The following is a 20,549-nucleotide window of genomic DNA, read 5'->3' on the forward strand; positions in this document are numbered from 1 at the left end:
GACTAGGTAAAGTTGGGAGTTAAGAGTCCCAGCGCATACGGTTTTCTCCTGACTGCAGAATTTACCTCATGGAAACGGCTTTCGAGGGCCAAGTGAAGACACTGCAGATCAGAAAAGTCTTAGCTGTGCTTTCTTTGTTTTTATCATTTTTGACTAAAAAAAATTCATTTTATGTAACAACAAACATAGATAATCTTGTTGGCTCATGTGAGGTGATCTAAGAATAATGATCAAAATGCACATCTGTCCAGGTGTGACCACCATGAGCTGTGTACTTTGTATCCTAAGTGGGCAGCAAGTGAAGATGAAAATCAAGGCACATTCACCAGCACAGGCTTTGTCAAGCGTTTCCCAAAATTGATGTTGGGTTTTTTAAAGCCAGAGAAGGGTCTTTGTTCAACAGGGCACGTTCAGTGTTTAACACAGTGCTGGTCTTTAGGGAAAACTCACTCCACATTTGTCGAATGAATAAACAGGTGAATGAAATAATTCTCAGAGGGCATACATCTAAAAAAAAGGTATATTTGCACCAGGTATAGCTAGAAAAGATTCTATGGATTTTAATCAAGATGTTTTTATTGAACGATTTCTTTGAGACTGTTCATGACCAAAACCAGCTGAATATTTGAGTGTCCTGACCCCAAACTGCTTTAAGAAGTGACTTGGAGTGTCGTGAGCGTGAAAAGCACCTTGCGGTCTTTCCTCAAGACTTGATAGGGGTAAGTGAGGTCTGGCTCAGTTCCCACATGACTTCCAGTCTGCCATGATTTCTCTGTTGCTGTCTTTGTGAAGATTTGTCTGATTCAAGGTCAGAAGTTAGTAGCTAAATTGACAGACTGACACATGAGAGAGATACGGCTTCTGAGGCCATCAACCAGCACCTCCACAGGGCAAGAGCCATAGAAACTGACAGCTTCCTTTTCAGGAAGAAAAATGTCTCCAAGTTCCAGGAAAAGATTTTCTCACCACGGTGTGAAAACCAGCACAAAGGGACATTTCACTGCAATTTTTTTCCTCTAACAGATTTCTGAATCCAGGGTTAGCCAGAAAGGAAGGGTGGGAAGCAGGATTTTCTTGTCATTACTATGACCGCATGGCCTTGGTCATGAACTGTGACCTCCTTTCAACCCTGCTCCTTGATCTGGGGGATGGGAAATGGTACAGACTCAGAACTCTACTGGAAAACCCCAAGAACAGTGCCTGGTACACAATAGGCCCTTGGTGTGTGTTGGCTGTGATGAGAAGGAAAGCGGTAACAGAGAACATTCTGGGTCACTAGAGCAATTTGAGCTCTGTTTAACATTTGGGGAACACCGTTTCACTGTTTCGAGTGCTTAAAAATACATACCCTCAGCTTCTCTTGCACGAACTCTACAATTCTCCTCATTGTAAAAAGTCTACTGGTGTTGATTTCAATATTTTGGTAAGCGATTACTCAGAAAAAAATTGTGATTATTATGTATGTAGCCTGGAAATATCAACCTGTTGGGCCTGTCTTCCAAAATAAGGAGAAAGGAGCTGGAGTAGCAGAATTAAAAATTTAATCGGCTGTCTTCCTGGGATCGTGGAAGAGCTTTTGGAGCCGGATCAACGGCAGCTCTGAAAATATTTGGAATGTGCGCCTACTTTTCACCTAGGGAATCAATCAAAGCACAGCCCACGGAGCCACAGGACATTGTCTTAAGTTCCAATTTCAGCTCTATGAAATACATGATTTATAATGAGAGACCTAGATGATGAAAATCCATGGGCAGTTCCTGTTTTGTTTTAATCCCAAGGTTATGAGTAGATTGCATTTCAGAGCAGTGGGAAATGTACATTTCCCCTGCTAGTTTGATTTTCTAAATGTCACTGTACAATGTGATAAATGTTCTGATCAGTTATCGTTAGGAAATAGCACATATTCCAGTTAAACAAGGACTTTGAATCAGTAGAGTTAACATGCATAGATTATGAAACTGGAAGGCAATAGATTATGATAAAAATGCACTTCAGTAAGCTGAAGACAACTAAAATAGACTCTTGGACTCCCTCTTCGGTGTTTTTGCAGGTTTTCGCAAATGACCTTGAATCATCATTGGGATGTCAACTATAAGTGCCCCTGCCATTGTATTTAAGTAATTCAAAATTCACAAAGGAACGCATCTTAAAAGGAACCTTATGTCTAAATGTGGGTCAGAAAGTATTAAAAATAGGCTAAATACTATGAGAAGAGAAGCTCCAAGAAATGTTTTCATATAAATGTAAGTCTTTCTTTCTATACATATTTTGTATACTTATTTTACGTATTAAAATGCACATTTTATATCAATGGTTTTCATATAGGTGGGGAGCCACAAGGATGTATCACAATCCAGAATGGAGAAGGGTTTTTGTTTTGTTTTTAAACTATACATGCACCTTCCCTCCTCCCCTTAATCTTTTCTATCAAGATTCTGAGATACATCTGCACCCATGTAGGCATAACTGAGAATCGGGGACTCTATATCCTTTGGTCAACAGAAGAAAATTTATCACAGCCTTTGATTTATTCATTCTGGGAGCATCTGATGTTTTAAGTTATGCAATGGGCATTCGCTTGCTTCCTTACATGCTAAATATCAGAGTCTAAGTATTTCATTGATTACAGCTGATGTTTGATTACTACTGTTGTTTCATTACTCTGGAAAGGAATACTTTAGGGACACTTTCGAGGGTGCTATATATGGGCTGCTCTGTGTAAAATTATTCCCAGAGTCAATGATGCCAGGTGTCGCATTAGAAAATTCAAGCTATGCAAGACTTGCAATTTTAAGACTCCTGCCACGAAAGAACAGTTTCCAACTTGTCTTCTATTGTCTGGCTCATTACAGACATAATATTAACTACTCTAGCCAATACCATGTAAAGAAAGCACAATCCACATGGGACACTAAAATACCCAAAGGCCTAGTGAAGGTGAAGAGCCAACTGCATATTATATTCCCATAATCTTTGCAACATGATTGTGAGACATGCCAATTTGGATATTAAAAATGAATTTTACAGAGACATAAAGTACCATGATGAAAAGAGATTATTTCTGACTATGGGGATTATGCTAATCAAGTAGTTAAGACTTTATCTTAGATCTTTGGAACCTTCATTCTGTACACGTTCAGGGAAATGTTCATATCTAGTTGGTATTTCTTTATCATCAAGTGTAAATTGATGTGCACCGTCTGCTTCTGCTGAATATCATAGTTCATATACTCCATTTGGTATCCTGGGACAGGTATTTGAATTTCATTTGATGACTGAGGCTCTAAATGGCTGTGTATCAAGACGACTCGTTAGTTTTTGTTCAAAGGCAGCTGGAGTTTGAGCTTATAATGTACCATGCCTTGGCTTGCACTCAGGTCTGCAGATTTAACAACATTTTTAAGCTCAGGTTGGAATTTTTAATAAAAGACAATTGAGAATATTGGTGGCACATATTTAAAAAAAAAAAAAGGCCAAATGTGCAATTAGCACTCGTTATTGAGAAATCTGCAAAAAGAACAAAGTTAGATCATTTGAAAGTAGCTCTTCCCAGTTCTTCCCCCAACCCCCCCCCCCCCCCAGTCTATTTAGTACAAGGGTTTTCAAGTATTCTTTTAGTAGGTGAGTTAAGGACCCATGACCCCCATTTTATAAATGAAGATAGAAAATCTTGGTATGGACATGGGGAGGGCTTAAAGAATTACAAAAAAGTATGTTGTGGTCAGATGAGCAGAGCCAAATGTGGACAGGCAATGTGTGGATAATGAAAGTGATTTGTTTTTCCAGCTTAATTAGCAATAATTATGTTGAATTATGGTGAATAATTTTTGTAGGTAAAAAATGTATGACTATAGGGGCACCTGGGTGGCTCGGTGGGTTAAAGCCTCTGCCTTCAGCTCAGGTCATGTTCTCGGGGCCCTGGGATAGAGCCCTGTATCAGGCTCCCTGCTCAGCAGGGAGTCTGTTTCTGCCTCGCTCTCTGCCTGCCTCTCTGCCTACTTGTGATCTCTATCTGTCAAATAAATAAATAGAATCTTTAAAAAAATATATGACTACAGGCACTTTTACATGGTTCAAAAATGGAAGAAGATTCTTTGGTGTCACAGAGCTTTAGGTGCTGGCGTGTTTCTGCCTCTGCTGGCTTTCCAGAATTTCTTACATCACTTCTCTCTGAATCTTTAGGAGACCTAATCTGCCCTACTGGCTTAAGGTTTAGTCCACTGGTCATCTTTTGCATTGGGCATTAAGCCCATCACGGCTGAGAATTCTCAGCACTACAGAGAGCCCTGTTTCTCCACAATACTTATGTGGAAAGGAACAAGGTTCTTTCAGGAGCCTGGGAAGGAGCCTATCAATGGCAACAACTCCAACTTCTAAAACTCTGACCACCATGTCCGCCTTCATCAGTTGCAGTTCCCAGTGGTCTGAAATGAGCAGATCATCTCTAATACTAAGTCTGTCCTACACGTACTGCAAATATGTGGTGCTCATATTTATCTGGGTGTGCACACAAGGGCACGTGAGTTTATGCAGGTTTTTAAACCACATTTACCTTTGTGTAGAATGATAATATACATGAAAAGTAAACGATACATTTTTGTAATTCAGATAACTGGAATAAACACAATTTAGTTCAAGAAATGCCGGATGACTCCAAAATGAAGGGAAGCAGGATAATCTCACCTTTTTACCAAACGTTGATTTGCACACAAAAAGTTAAGGTTCAGTATGACTATATGGAGGGAAGTGTGAGGATATTAGAGCATGCCAACAGAGAAGAGAACACTTACCACAGCCTGGAAACATCAAGACCAAAAGAAGGAAAGAGTAAATGTCTGCATTAAAATCTGGTAGGAAAAGAGCAACATTTGTTTCTACCTGTTTAGTATCCCTATATTAGAGACCGACTGGAGAAACCATCAGGTGGGCAATTGGGCTTTCAAGACTGGACTATTCGTGTCAACTTACTACTTTTTCTTTGGAAGGATTGTAGATTTGAATCTTATTTGTCACTTCCTTGCTGCTCAGTTAGCCTGTGACCATTCCCTGAATACCCTGTCTTTCCCTCTGCCATCCCTCAACACACACATTTCCTTTCCAATGGGGTGTTCCGCCACTTTTCTTGTCAATGTTTCACCAAGGTCAAATATTGCTTCTTTCCTTCATGATGTTCAAGATATCATTCCCTTACCTTCTTCATCTTCCCCTGAAGCTTCCCCCATTTTCTCCTTGCAAGGTACACCACCACTTCAAGGTACACTACACATGTAGACATGTGTATACCCCACACATATCTACATTTAGTCTGTATCTGTGGACTGTCTCCACTAGTTTTGGCTATCTCTGCAATCCTGGTGCTGCTATGTGAGGAGGAAAATCTGAGTTGGATGAACTCGTTTATGGTAAGTGGGTAATGGGTAATACTTCTCTTTCCAGGTAGAGAACAGCTAAATCTTTATTAATTCAGAAGTTAGTTTTTAAGCTGCCTTTGGCAAATGGGGGAAAACAGATGTTTTTTCAAAAGACTTTAATGGCAAGCAATATGGAATGACCATGCTGGATTTGACTTCTTCAGCTACTGCCTTTGAACATTCTGAGGAGAAAAAGAAGCTATCGGCAACACTGTCTTATGTGAGGGAAAGGTAGGAAAGGAAACAAGGCAGAGTCATATGAAAATAAAAGGATGGAATGTTCATGCACCCAGGTCAGAGTCCGAGGTATGCCTGCTGCACTGTCATCATGTTATAAGCCTTCTTGAAAAGAAGCAGAATGGTGCCTGGGTTTGCTCCACTTAAAGCACTGCTCAGAGACATTCATAATTAATAGAGAATATGTTACTTAATTTTCTGGCTAATGCTTTGGCTCACTAATATTATTATTCTGGTTCACTGCAAAGGTGGGAAGCCGGGCAAGACAATGCAACGGTTATACTGACCTACAATATAGAAAAAAAAACAAAAAAACATACAGTGTTCTGCCTGGAATCAGTGGTAGTTTAGAAGGAGGAGAAAAGAAAATGCATGACTGTAAGGTGAAAGGACTTTGACATGGTGGAGGCCCTAGGAATTCTTTATTTCCCAGAATGTTATGAATTTCATTCCTCAAAACATGTTCAATTTAATTCCACTTTAACATAGGATGTGAAACTCTAATTAGATATTTGGGGTTAACTGGGAAGAAGATGATGCTGAAAAATAAATGCTCTCTTTCTCCACGAAGTTAGAAATCATGGCTTAACTAGATTTGTATTAAGACCCCTGGATCTCTCTGCCCATTTGTTCCCCAGTTCACTGCATTCCCATGGAAAAACATATGACCCTCACATCCATACATCCCCTCAGACATACCCAGATACACCCGCATTTTCTCAATCCATTGGCATGTGGAGTTTGATGTCTCATAGAGAATCAAAGACAAAGTTTCATTGTTTAACAGAATGTAGAGGCCACATAGCTTCTGTTGAACTTACCTGCCCATAAAATGCCACACGATAGTAGCGACCAAACAGCCGTTTCTCTGAGTTGACCACCTCTGCAACTTTCAGGTATGACCGATGAATGTCGTAGTAGAGATCTGATAATTTCTGAAACCATAAATCAAAGGGTTTCATGAAGGTGATGCTGACACAAAAAACAGAGTTTCCCTTTTTTGAACATTGTAAGTAAGTCACCAACTTAAAGCAGGATGTTTTGACCAAAGTCTGGCCTCAGAAAACGTACTTTGAAATCTCTCTGCTTTTCAAAGACAGCGATGATGGGTTTGTTGACGTCAGCAATGAGTTCATATCGCTCAGACTTCCAAAGAAACTCCACACACATGTAGAGCTGTTCCACCAGGATATTCTGTAATTCCCCAAACCAAAATGAGATTTTACACGATTGTGTAAACACAGTGTACACATTGTGGTTCACCCCTGAAACTTGTTTTCAAAACCTTTAAACTGTCAGTTTTCTTTATAGCAGGGCTGCTATGTCCCCTTTGTTACTGGCATTTACACCATCCTGGAAGGGATGGTGGTATCTTCTTGGATTCTTCTCTTTCCATCACTGAATTCATCCTTCAAATCTGCTAATTTGAATCTACAAAATACCTTCAGCTCTGTCTAGTCCTTTCCCTTTCCATGGTCCCTGCCTTAGGTCAAACCCCTCTTCCTTTACTTCCAGACCCCATAGTGGTCTTCTAGTAATCTGTTTTCCACTCTGGTCCATCCTATGTGTTGTTCTCCAGGAATCTTTCTTTCTAAAACGTAAATCTGATCTCAAGCTCTCCACCGCCCTAGACCTTTGTAGGAACTCCAGTGTCTCTGAATGGCCATCCAAACTCTCTGGCATGGCACTGAAGGAGCTCCACAGTCAGTCCAACCCCCCACTTGCCACCGACTTTGCACTTTGGTTATAGCATCCCGTACCACTTCACTCTCCGAATACTTTTGCACCTCCGCACATTTACCTATGTTGTGGCTGCAGCTACAAGAACCTTATTTTCTCATTTGGCATCTTCAAGTCCCATCAATGCCAAGATCCCGTGTAACAGTCTGGAGAGCTTTTTCATGTATGTCCTATCCATCTGCATCCCAGTCACTGTCACTTAAAAAGTTTCCCTTTAATTGCCTAGATTTATAGTTGTTGGGTCTTGGGCTGGCTAGTCCCCACCCTGAAAAAATTTGTCCTTCTCAAGATTCTAAGCTCTTTGAAAGTCAGCGTTATGTCTTATTTATCTTGGTCCTCCACCCTGAACTCAGTGCCTCACCTATACTAGTGGTTTAAAGAATATTCAGCTGAATCAAAATATATCCTCACTAAAGCAAGTGGATAATATTGTAGGAATCTTTTCAACAATGTCTTTGAAGAAAAGATTCTTAGATGTTATTTGAAATAGTTAACAAATATATTGTTGCATTTACTGTTTGTTTGCAAGGTATACGAAATCAACATTAACTATATGAATTTTAAGTAAAAATCCACCCCAAAACTTGCTTTCTGTACCCTTTTTTTCCCCATCTATGTAACATTAAAATTTAAGCAATTAGCTGGTGAAATATTTTATTTACTTGATGAGGGAGCTCTGTTTTCTTTATCAGAATTGTTGCTATGTAGATTAACACTAGAAAGCTTATTTTGAATTAATAAATAATAACCATGGTTTGCAAATCAAAAGGTTTTTTGCAGAAACCAGTTAGGCTTTCTGTTCAAGTGTATTTACAAACAAACTTTCTAATGCACTAAAAAGCTGTGGCCAGCTCACAAAATTTTCATCATCCCTTATGACATTTACCAAAGGACCAATGACTTCATATCTTATAGAAGGGATGACATTATATATTTGGGTCCATCTTAGAGAAATAAAGCTTAGTTTAAATATTCATTGAAAATTATGCTTTATCAATGGAATTTGAGGTCTATTAATCTCAGCTTAATTTTAGCCCGCCTTTCACTTAACCTAAGTCTTATTCTTCAGTAATCTGATTTCTGAATAACATTTTCTCCTCCATATTTAGCTTAATGTAACAGTTCAATGCATCTTTTTACTCAGTTACTGTACGCTAGATTATATTGATCTAACCTCATTGTACGGTGTGTCTTGCATTCCCGAATCTTCTTTCATTGCTCCTTCTTCTTTAATATTTGGTGTAATGCTCAGGAAAGCTGGCCAGCCCATAGAGAACATGCCTTGAGTGGACCAACAAAATGTGACATTATTATTTTGATTCAAATCTTGTTTGGAAAAGATAGTGCCTTTCTTCATGACGTTACAAGTGGTAGTACAATAAAACTCACACAGTCAGTGAGATGGGTAGATAATTCTGTTGATAAATATTCTTTTCCAAGGCAACCAATCATCCTGTTTTATAAAATTGTATAATTTTTCAGATGACATTTTCTTTTAGAAGCTGGCATGGAATCATGGACAGAATATAGAATTTGAAGATAGATATGGTTCTAATATTCTAATTTAGCCAGACTTTGAGCCTGCTTCTCTCCATTTGCTAGGCTGAAGATGTTAATATCTATCTCAAAGGATGGTTGAAGCGATTCAAAATATTAATATTTGAGAAAACACCTGGAATGATCAGTGCATTATGGAAATAATGCCCATTTCTTGCAAATTTTCACTCTTATGCATTATCTAGAAACTTTCTTAAAATTTCCTAGCACTGTGACTACAAGATAAGAAGGAAAAGATCTGGCTCTACAGATAATATATAAAGATAGTTGGTCATGGGCCATGTCCCCGGAGGAAGGACTGGAACTGAACAGTGGGACATTTGAGTAGTCAGGAGCACAGCTTGGAGTGACAGACCAGCCCTTGAACTTTGATCCCATCACAAGCTAACCATGCACCCTGGGTCGGATTGTATCACTTCTCTTGGTTTTCTCACTTGAAAACAGGAGGCCCTAATAGCACCTAACTCAAAGACACATAAGAGGCAACTAATGGAGATATTGCCAGTATAAAGCCCAGTGTGGTCCCTTACACGGAACACGTGCTTTTTAAAATTATAGCTAATACTTCTGTGAGGTTTCCATTTTTAATTATCAGCTCATGAGCTATGTAACAAAATGATCACTCCCCAAATGTGCTTGAAATTATAATTAGAATAGTTTTTGCAATTTAATCCTTGCATTAAAAATTCTACTTCCCGGGGCGTCTGGGTGGCTCAGTGGGTTAAGCCTCTGCCTTCGGCTCAGGTCATGATCCCAGGGTCCTGGGATCGAGCCCGGCATCAGGCTCTTTGCTCAGCAGGGAGCCTGCTTCCTCCTCTCTCTCTGCCTGCCTCTCCGCCTACTTGATTTCTGTCTGTCAAATAAATAAAAAAAATCTTTAAGAAAAAAAAATTCTACTTCCCTACTTTTTAACATAACAATATTCCTTCTGTAATTAAACATATATTAAAATATATGACAACCCACTAGTAGGGATATATAGCAGAGAAAGTCATGATATATTTTTTGCAGGATGATGATTATTACAGTTGTACTTTCTGGAGTTGTTTTTCTTTGCCTGTATTCTTATTATGTGTACATTGTATTGAAGGGGGTACTTTATTCCTCTGATTAAGAAACATCATAATATAAAAGTATATTGAGGACTTCAGATATATACCAATGGATATGAATATATGTTAATGCATCATAAAAATCATCTTTCTTAGAGCTTACTAAACAAATACGTTCTTTTCTCAATGGATATTGAAATGGACTCAATGGAGTCCAATGTTACCTTAGGTCTGGAAATGGGTATTTAACATGTTTTGAATATTAAAGATTCACACAATATTTTGGGATGTAAGTTTCCACAATTTCTCAAACTGACCCCTAGTTTTATCTGATTTTTTCAATTTTGTTTTTGTTAGAATTTAAAATCATCTTTATGGAGCTGTATGGTATCTGATTATGATACAAAATAGATGGGGAAGAAGGTACATTAGACAAAACAGTGATGAGTTTGATGACGTGCAGATAAAAAGGCAGCTAAATCGTAAGTGTGAAACTAAGCAGGAAGATCCCTGCATTTTAGTATGGACAGGAGCCATGATGCACTGTTCCATGGGGGTAAAGGAGTTTATGTGGGAGAGTTAGGCCACTCACTTCCTCTGGTCTCCTCCTCAAGTAAGTGACCTCACTGTCTCACCTTTCATTTTAGTCATTTGGTCAAATGCCTTATTTGGAAAAGCCACTGAGATTCTTTAGAAAATATATGCATATTTAAAAGAACAAGGGATTAATTATGCTTCCAAAATATTGTAACTGGAGTCTATTTACCGTTTGCTCAATTATCTTGATTTTAGTATCTAAGGATTTGTTTCTGTTTTTCTTACACTGAGCTTTCCACTACATTTTGAAAGTTAAGAGAGCACTAGGAAATAGATCACAGGCCATAACCTTTGGGTTTGAACAAACTTTTGTAAGAGAAAACAAGTTAAATGGATTAGCTATATTGCTAAATGTTTTACAAAAAGTAATTCTTCAGTTATTGTTACAAAACCTTTCATCAAACTTTAAAGATGACATATTCTTCATTAAAGGGAATCAATACTATAAATTATTATGTGTTGCAAGTTTTTTGAATCGGTTTAGGCTTTTATTTTTTTATTTTTTTTTTTTCGGTTTAGGCTTTTAAAAAAGAAAACGGAATATGATGAATATAGAGTCCTGCATATACATTTTTGGCATTCCTTGTTTTGAATGAGTTTTCTTATTACATTTCAAAATTAAAATAGATTTCTCTTGCAATTTTAAACAATTTTAGAATAAAATCCCAAGGGCAAACTAGTATGCAGATTGGTAGCAAATATGGCTATGACTCGTAATCCTAAATATTGGATAAGATGCAGTTCTCTATGCTGAGAAGTTTTCATTTCTAAACTTCATACATTTGGGTAGATTTCGGAATGGTAGGAGCTTCGAGCTTTTATGAGTGGTAGTTGTGAAGGTCTGAGATAGTTTTTCTTTCAAGAATACATTTCACAGTTCTATCAAAGTAGACTTTAAGCAGCAATGGAATTTCTTTTGCACTGTTCCATGGGGGTAAAGGAGTTTATGTGGGAGAGTTAGGCCACTCACTTCCTCCACCAGGAGCTGTTAGTAATGGGTAGCTATCACAAGGGTGGATATCCTCCGGGAGCAGGGGTGGTGTGCAAATCTTTTCCATTTTCCAGTAACCTATGGTAGTGCGAGATGAGGTTAAGACATTGTTACATGTTAGTGTTAATACAAGCTTATGAGACTATTAATCATTAACCAATGAAACATTCTCATTTTGAACTAAGAGGCTGACGAGTTAGCCTTCTTGTACATAAAATAAACATGATAATGGCCCGAGAGAGCTAAAGTTCATAAGTACTGTATAATTAGAAATGTCTGTGAAAATTAATGTTACTTAATAAAACACAATTGAGATTAATACAACGTAAAATTAATAAGTTAATTGTAACTTAGGTTTCAACATGTCAACTTTTAGACTTTTATCCCTGCACATGGTCGTCTTACCCTTTCTTTTCAGGTATTCTGCAATGAGGGCAGCTATATGGATGTAGCACATCGCAGCCTGTAATAAAAAAAGAAAACCGTTTCAGAGGAAAACACAGTATGGATTTCACTATTCGTCTAATCAGGATGAATCTTCCGGGGTGAGTCAATATTCCATGTGAGAATATGTGGAGGAATCCTTTTAGTTAAAAGAATCAAAAACAGGAATCAATTTGATTTCTAAAAAGTTCACCATCGAGAATAAAATGGGTATTTGGGAAATTTTGTTTGTGTTCATTTGGGTATAGTCTTCAAGTGGGTGAATGAACTGACCTGAAGAATTTTTCAAGAGAAATATCTTCCTTCCTGAATATCTAAGTCTAATGTATATATTTTTAAATCCACAGTTCTATTTCCTTATTAAAACTATAAGCTATAGCATCGGGCTCTAAACTGGGGGTAAAATTAAGCTACCTTCTTACTGTTCCTACTACTGGTAATGGCCCCTTTGGACTATCTACTGCCTCTAAGATGGTCAACACACAAGGTGGTACTTGATTAAATAGTACGGCCTAATGAGCCATGTATGCTCCCGCCAACCACATTATATGGCAATTTTTTAAAAAAGGATTTTATTTATTTAAAGCCTGACCTGTTGAGGGCTCCAAATGACTTCAGCTTTTCCCTTTGAAGGTTGTGGAATTATTTCTCCATTTTCTGGGCCGTCCAAGGAAACTAGAGTTTCTCATTCTTGTCCCACCAAATTGCCTCCAACCGGGGTTTCTGATTGGCTCTATCTCTATCCCAGGATCCCTCATATGTGTTTAGAAAAACTTCAGGTGTTAGGACCATCCCAGATAAATTAATCTCTTCCCCAAAGGGGTATATTTCTGAGAATAAGGCAGAAGTTTCCCACTTGGTGTCCAGAAACCACTTGGGGGCTGTGAATTGCTGCATAAAATTCCGCCCAGTGTTTGAATGGACATAAAAAAGTTAGGTATTGATTTATAACCTTCACACAGTGCACTCTCCTCACATGGCTCATGGGAGCATTAATATTTCCAACACCAGTTCAGGCTAGCTGCAAATGAGGACAGATTACCCCAGCCTGAGATTACTCACCACAGTTGCAAACTTCCCCATCCGAGTCCAATTACAGGGAAGGCGTTTTAAAACACAGAACATTAACTTACATAACTCAGTTTCCAGACATCCTTACAACCATCCTCCTTAGTCTTAGGCTTTCATCCTTCGTTTCTGCATTGCGTATCCTACAATTACAGCTGATACTAACAACTCTGGCCTTGACTTGGTATCCTTTACATGGAGTTGGGCATTCTTGAATCCTACTTGCCAACTTAATGCACATCATATATCATTGGGTCATATCTAGATACATGGAAAAATATGGTAGCCTACTGTAAATGAAAATTCAATTGTCCTGATTAAATGTCCTGATGATTAAATGTCCTGATAAAGAGGACAATACCAGTGGAGGACCGAGCCTTGGCTAATTACCTCAGATAAGTCTCCATTTCTCGCGTGAATCTTGGCCATGCTTTCAAGCCATGTCCTCCGCAGCTCGGGGGTGCTTGCATAGGAGTTTGCCAGACTGTACTGGAGATCCACCAGCATCTCAGGGTCCTTCTCATGCTCCTTCATCTGAGCTGTCGCCATCAAAACAGTCCTTATGCGTTTCGTCAGATCTTTCACCTCTGCTGGGAAGTTGCTGTTCTTTGGAAAACAGAGCACCTGGGTCGTTATCTGTTCTTAATCCCTAAGATAGGTTACTTGAAGTTATGCTATTAATCATGGCTTGGCTTCATAGTTTGGTGCACACTCTATGTTGTTCATAAATATGTACTTTCTTTAGATATGATTCTACATATTGATTGTGGTTGTACACATTTGAACATAAGAACTGCAGTAGACTCCATCTTCTCTGCTCACCTAGCTTCTTCTAGTAAGAGCATCCTGATTGCTCTTTGAAGCTCTCACCTCTCTGGCTCTGGTTCATGTGATTTGAAAGGGTCTACTTCATTTGGGGGCACGGATGTGTAGTCCGCCAAACTGGCCTGGCCAATCACCTTCTTCAATCCCTCAAGCCAGTGATTGGTTTAGGAATGATACAAGGTTTAAACAAAGAGATTCAAGTCTGGGACGTTGATTGGCACTACAGAACGAAGTGTTTTTTCTTTTCTTTTCTTTCTTTCTTTCTTTTTAAACAATTTTATTTATTTGAGACAAAGAGAGAGAGCGTGAGCTGGGGGAGAGGGGGAGGGGCAGAAGGAGAGGGAGAAGCAGATTCCCTCTTGAGCAGGCAGTCCCACACAGGGCTCAATCCCAGGACACCAGGACCATGACCTGAGCTGAAGACAGACACTAAGTCAACTGTGCCACCCAGGTGATCTGAGGCACTTTTTCCACTTATGGAATATTCCAATGTCCTCAGGATTTCTGAAAGAGTAAGCTCGTGGGGAGAGCATTTACATTCACTTGTAAATGAAGTAAGCAAAGAGAGGCAAACATCCAGGCAATATGGAAAGGGGACCTGAAAACATGATCATTTTTTTTTTAACATAATGATTTTTTAATTAAAAAAACTTTTTTTATTAAATTTTTTCTCAGAAGTATCTGACATACATCACTGGGTGAGTTTAAGGCATACAGCGTGGTGATCTGATATCTATCTATCTATCTATCTATCTATCTCAGGAAATGAGTACCACAATAAGTTCAGCTCACAACCATCTTCTCATGTAGATGAAATACCAAGGAAGAAGGAAAAAAAGGAAAAAGGAAAAGAAAATCCCCTTATGATGACAACTCAGGATTTTCTCTCTAAGCTAACTTTGCTGTATAGCATAGACCAGTGTTAGCTACGGTCATCATGTTGTACCTGACATCCCTAGTTCTTATCTCTCCTACAATGAGAGGTTTGTATCGGTTGACCACCCTCCCCCAATTTCCCCACTCCCTACCACCTGCCTCTAATAACCACAGGTCTGATTTCTTTTTCCATGATTTTCAGGTTTTGTTTTTTTTTTTTGTTAAGATTACACATAAGTGTTAAGACACACATAAGTGAGATCATACAGTATTTGTCTTTTTTGTCTGACTTATTTCACTTAACATAATGTCTATCCATGTTGTCATAAATGGTAAGATTTCTTCAGTTTTTATGGCCTAATGCTATTCTATTGAATATATACACCATGACTGCATTATCCATTCATTCACTGATGGATCCTTAGCTTGTTTCCATGCCTGGGCTAGTGTAAGTAATGCTGCTATGAACATGGGGGTACAGCTATCCTTTCAAATTAATGTTGAAACATTGTTTTAATCCCTGGGCTCAGTCATGCCCTGGACTCTATCCCTGGACTTTTTAGTACTATGACTAAAGAAGTCTTCCGAAATTTCTAAAAGAACAATTCAATAAATTTGGCCAAGAGTAAGATTATAAGAAAATGACTGTATTTCTGGAAGTTTGTGGTTAGTTTTTTTGCTATATCCCATTCAATCACACATCTTGCAAATTCCACTTAACAGATGACAGACTGACAGTGTTAGAACTGATTATTAATTCAAACAAGCAAACTCAACATTAGCACTCAGCTCAAGTCTCAATAAACAAAATACAGAACTTATATTTTTAAATGATTTTGATATTTCACAAAAGAATTCGGTTTAATTTTATTCCTAAGTCTTTGAAAATGCCCACAAAGCATTTCTTACTTTCATCTGCTTGTCTCCATTGGCAAAATTATTGGTAATTGCAAGGGAATGTTGAAACCGAGAGCCTCCAATCCCAGCATCAGCTATTAACTGGCTTACGGCCTTGATGAGCTAGAAGAGAAAAGAACAATGGAACTTCAAATGTGGTAACTGAGAAATAGCAATTTTAAAGAAATCCATTGGACTGGATGAATACATCTTTGATTTCTCCCTGTGGGTCCCAAGAATAGCATCTTCATGCATTAAATTTTTAGAAGGTCATGTCGTCTAGGGCGTTTCCTATAATTTTAAATATTTATATAAGAAGGTTGCAGGAATCTTGGGATACCTTAAAGAAAGACATTTCTGCAAGGAGAATCTGGTGGGGTTTGGCATTCTAGAGATAGCCTTGGTCTCCCGAGTTGTGTATTCTATTTGATTCTGTTCCCTGGCAGAAGAAAGGAAAAGTCCAAGTGGAGTTACGGACTTTGTTGATTTCTGCCCTCTTCTTCTGAGTGAGAGCTGACTGTGCCAAGGGTCTTCAAGGAGGGGTCTGGTAGAGGAGTTGGTAGCTTTTGCCTTGCAGCCAGGAGGCTTTTATCAGTGCTGGAACAGATGAATGGTTTTCACAACAGCATTAATGAAACTTGACAGCACTTACTTGTAAGTGAGACCGGACAATTGACTTCTGCTTGTTAAATTCAAAATTCTTCCTCATGAAAAAGTACAGAAGTGCTGATGCTTCAGTCTGTGTTGACCGTGACCTGTGGTTACAGCATTTCAGAACTTCATAGCAGAATGATCCACACAGGTCAGCTGGCCCCTGAAAGAATGCTGAAGGAAACTATGGAAATAGAAGGACTGGTTAAGGGTGGACCATGCTTTCATGTCGCTCTGTTTATGCTCAATTTTAGAATTCCTTAGAACAAAATCCACCTTTTTTTTAAACCTTGTCTTTTTCTTCCATCTGCAAGTGGAAGGGATAGAATTGTATTTATTTAAGTCTATATTAATATTTTTTCCCTAGAAATAATCATTTTCTACATTGTAAGTCTCCCATGCATCAATAACCAGTGACAACCCAGAACTAGAGATTAAGAGCTTTGAAATGCTTTCGATTCACCCAACATTGTTGAAACACAGGGATCCTTTCCTCCATACTGAGAGATGTCAGGATTAATATGCATTTATCATCATCCTTCCCTGAGCTTTCACTGGAACCAGGAGAACGCTTACCTTGCATACAAACAATCTCAAGGAGGCAAACACATGCTTCAGTGCTGTGGCTGACTGGTTGACTTGGAAAAAGAGCATGTAGGTGTCAAAGACCCTCTTCATCATTGAATTTTGACATTCAGATTGTTGGAGCTGCCTCTGGAAATTTAACAAAGAAGTTATTTAGGATGAGTGAAAGGACAACTGTTTTCTTTTGAAAGATATTTATTGTGAACCTACTATGTGGTAGGCACAATTCTAAGTGCTGGAAATTGTAGTGAATAAGGTGATAAGACCTATGTTCCCACTGAAACTTATACAGCAGTGATTGAAAAAAATTATGAAATAAGAAAATAGAGCAGAATGATAAAATATAATAAAAAGTAATTTGGGGATAGGGCTACTCTAGACAGGATACTTCGTCAAGACCTCTTTAATGAATGAACTGATATATGAACTAAAGGAATTGGTTATGGGCAGATCTGAAGGGACTGTTTAGGGAGAGAGAAACAGATAGTACCAGGGACATGAGTTGGGAAGAAGCTTATGAGTTCAAGGTTGAAAAGAAAAAAAAAGAGCCGAGCAGCCTGAGCGTGGGGCATGGGGTGCGATGAGGAGAAGTGTAGAAGATGAGGTCACAGATGAGGTCTCAGAGAGGCTGGTCCTCGTCGGTTTTGATAGGGCCTTGGTGATGTCTGAGATTTGATTGACATTGTCACTGAGTAATAAATAATTAAAATATGGTGTTTGCTTTTCCTATGACCCATGATGACATTTCACCTGAAAGCAGAGCTTTCTTGGCATAATCATTCTGTTTGGTGCAGACTTTATTCAGTGGATCCAACTCTTCTGAGTTCAACCCTGAACATCTATAAGCTCATTAGACTGAGCTAATAGTTTAAATATCTTTATTGAGGTATAGCTGACATGTAATTTCTATAGTTCATCTTTCTAAAATTTTATGTAAATGGAGACATACAATACTAACTTTTTGTTTGGCTTCTTTCGCTGAACATGAGTGAGCAGTATTGTAGTATATGGATATATGACCATTAGAAAAATCCATTCACCTGTTGATGTATATTTGGGTTGTTTTCAGCATTTATTAAAAATAAGGCTTCTATGAATATTTGTGTACACAGTTTTGTGTGACCAAGTGCTTTTATTTCTCCTGGATAAATTCTCAGTGTTGGAATGGCCGATCACACGACAGACACAGTTTTAACGTTTTAGACTGCTATACTGTTTTCTAGAGTGTCTGCATTCCCATCATCAGTGGAAGAGACTTCCAGTTTTTCTATACACTTTCCAAAAATTGGTATGGCCAGTCTTTTTAACTCTAGTGATTCTAATAGTATGTGGTGGTATTATTTCACCCAAGCTACATAAATGACAAATAAGCACACGGAAAGATGTTGGGTCTAGCTGTCATTTGTCTCTCCCCTCAAGACTGAAAAAGTAGAATTACACTTCCCTTAGCTGGGCTTGCCTGAGAGTGAAGCAGGAGGAACAAGGAAAAATGTTTATTATTTGACAATAGTGACGTATGTACGTACGTATATCATTTGAACAGTAGTCAACTTCTGTTAAATTCTGAGTCTCATCTTTCAAATTTTTTTACACTCATGCTTATGTTGATTTATGTAAGGTTAGTTGATTTCATAAAATACTTTAAAAATAGGTTCTTGACGGCACCTGGGTGGCTCAGTGGGTTGGGCCACTGCCTTCGGCTCGGGTCATGATCTCAGCAGGGTCCTGGGATCGAGTCCCGCATCGGGCTCTCTGCTTGGCGGGGGGCCTGCTTCCTCCTCTCTCTCTCTCTCTGCCTGCCTCTCTGCCTACTTGTGATCGCTCTCTCTGTCAAATAAATAAATAAAATCTTTAAAAAAAATAGGCTCTTGACTTCCTACGACTTTTCTATCTCTCATTTTATGTTGTGAAGATGTTAGAATCAACTTACCTGGTGAATCTGGGTGAAGAGGGATAGCAGGTCCAGAATAGTCAGGCAAACCTCGGTAGCTATATTGGCCTCTGTGTCCACATGGTGCACAATGTCTATTTCATTGGAGTTGCCTACAAAATATAAGGTAGAACATGCATAAATGTCTAAGAAAATTCTTTGTATCCCATAAAGGACTTTTTTCTATTATAACATATTCAATGTTTACTGGTATTTTGTTAAGTAATTGATTAAATCAAGTGTTTTTGTTTGTTCAATTACCTTATTGGCTGAATCAAAAACTCTAGACAGAGTCTTTAGTGGATGCTATAGACAGTTGGTGTCACCCCCGCAGATTCATATGTTGAAGCCCCAAACCCAATATGATGTTATTTGGAGGGGGATCTTTGGAGGTAATTAGCTCTTGAGGGTGGAACCCTCCTGAATGGGTTAGTGCCTTTATAAAAAGGGACACCAGAAAGCCCACCTATCTCTCTGTCATGTGAGGACCCAACAAGAAGGTAGCTGTCTGCAAACCAGGAAGAAGGCCCCCACCAGACATCAAATCTGTTGGCACCTTGACCTTGGGCCTCCCACCTTTCCAGAACTATGGGAAATAAATTTTTGTCGTTTAAGCCACGCAGACTATTAATGTGTAACAACTCAAACTGACTAAACAGTGTGTTTTGCCCTTTTCATATGTCAGCTGTAGACGAGAGTGATCCATTTACCATTTGTTCTTAATTCTTTTCCATTGACACAGGCACTGACAGAGTCACATTTCTCTCATTCTCAGTCTGGGTCAAGTTTTATGCTCCCAGGCTAATAGACTAAACATACAGTCTCTGTGGACAGTGTGCATTAATGGCCATTAAAGGCACTAAAGGTATTTATAGGTGAAGGCACATGTCTTCAAACAGGTAATTCTGGTCATATGCCCAGAATCACTAACATGTACACGGTACAAAAAACACTGGGTCCATTTTTCCTCATTCACAAGCTGGAGTGTGTGCATTATTGTGTTCAAGATGTCACACATGTTGTTTCTAGTACATGGGCAACTTTCTGCTCTTCTTGAAGAGCAGACAATAATCTGGTTGCCAGAGGCCCCATAAGCCTGACAATAGCAAAGTCACTTGATACCAGAAGAGCTATACCCAGCAGATTATACCTAGTGATTCGCCTTTTTCCTTTCTTCTTTATAAGGACACAACATTTTTTAAATCTCCTTCTCTGGTGATTTTTTTTTTCTCTAAAAAAAATTCTCTGGGCTACAGCAAGCCTGAAAAGCAGTAATCTTGGTGGCACACCAAACATTTCCTACATTTCTGAAACATTATAATGCATTTCATATTTTCCACACATCTATAGAAACACTGATCACCATCATGTTCCTATTATTTCTTGTTTACTTACTGGATATGGTGTTGTCTAACATCTGTAAGAGTTTGGGGTTTGAAAGTGCATTTTTGCCTCGAATTATAGGTAAGGTTTGTGATCTGTGCTGCTTATGCCCTTCATGACTGGACGTGGTATGCATCCTGAAAATTAATAGGAAAAAATGGTTAATGTACGAGAGATATGACATATAGGTGTTCAACCAAGTATTCTAGATTGAGTAAAACATAAACAATTTTTAAATAGAGATGTTGCATAAAAATATTGATTATAGATAACATGATAAAAAGGGGTTTTAAGAATACTTTAGG

General features: G+C 38.6%; 1 protein-coding gene across 8 annotated transcripts in view; it reads right to left on the bottom strand.

Annotated features, from left to right (window-relative positions):
• Positions 1–20,549, bottom strand: part of DOCK10 (dedicator of cytokinesis 10) — a 269,317-nt gene that overhangs the window by 11,836 nt on the left and 236,932 nt on the right. For 7 of the 8 annotated variants that reach the window (XM_059393595.1, XM_059393597.1, XM_059393593.1 and 4 more), the window contains exons 40-50: positions 20,257–20,381; positions 18,862–18,974; positions 16,923–17,060; positions 16,348–16,530; positions 15,708–15,818; positions 13,488–13,703; positions 11,991–12,048; positions 11,565–11,663; positions 8,563–8,669; positions 6,720–6,842; positions 6,470–6,583 (exon numbers count right to left, since the gene is read on the bottom strand). In XM_059393595.1, the coding sequence (XP_059249578.1) occupies positions 6,470–6,583; positions 6,720–6,842; positions 8,563–8,669; positions 11,565–11,663; positions 11,991–12,048; positions 13,488–13,703; positions 15,708–15,818; positions 16,348–16,530; positions 16,923–17,060; positions 18,862–18,974; positions 20,257–20,381 (1,387 nt within the window). The remainder of the gene's footprint in view (positions 1–6,469; positions 6,584–6,719; positions 6,843–8,562; positions 8,670–11,564; positions 11,664–11,990; positions 12,049–13,487; positions 13,704–15,707; positions 15,819–16,347; positions 16,531–16,922; positions 17,061–18,861; positions 18,975–20,256; positions 20,382–20,549) is intronic. The other variant, XM_059393600.1, reaches the window with a different exon arrangement.

This window comes from Mustela nigripes, chromosome 3, assembly GCF_022355385.1.
Source record: "Mustela nigripes isolate SB6536 chromosome 3, MUSNIG.SB6536, whole genome shotgun sequence".
Classification (NCBI taxonomy): Eukaryota; Metazoa; Chordata; class Mammalia; order Carnivora; family Mustelidae; genus Mustela; species Mustela nigripes.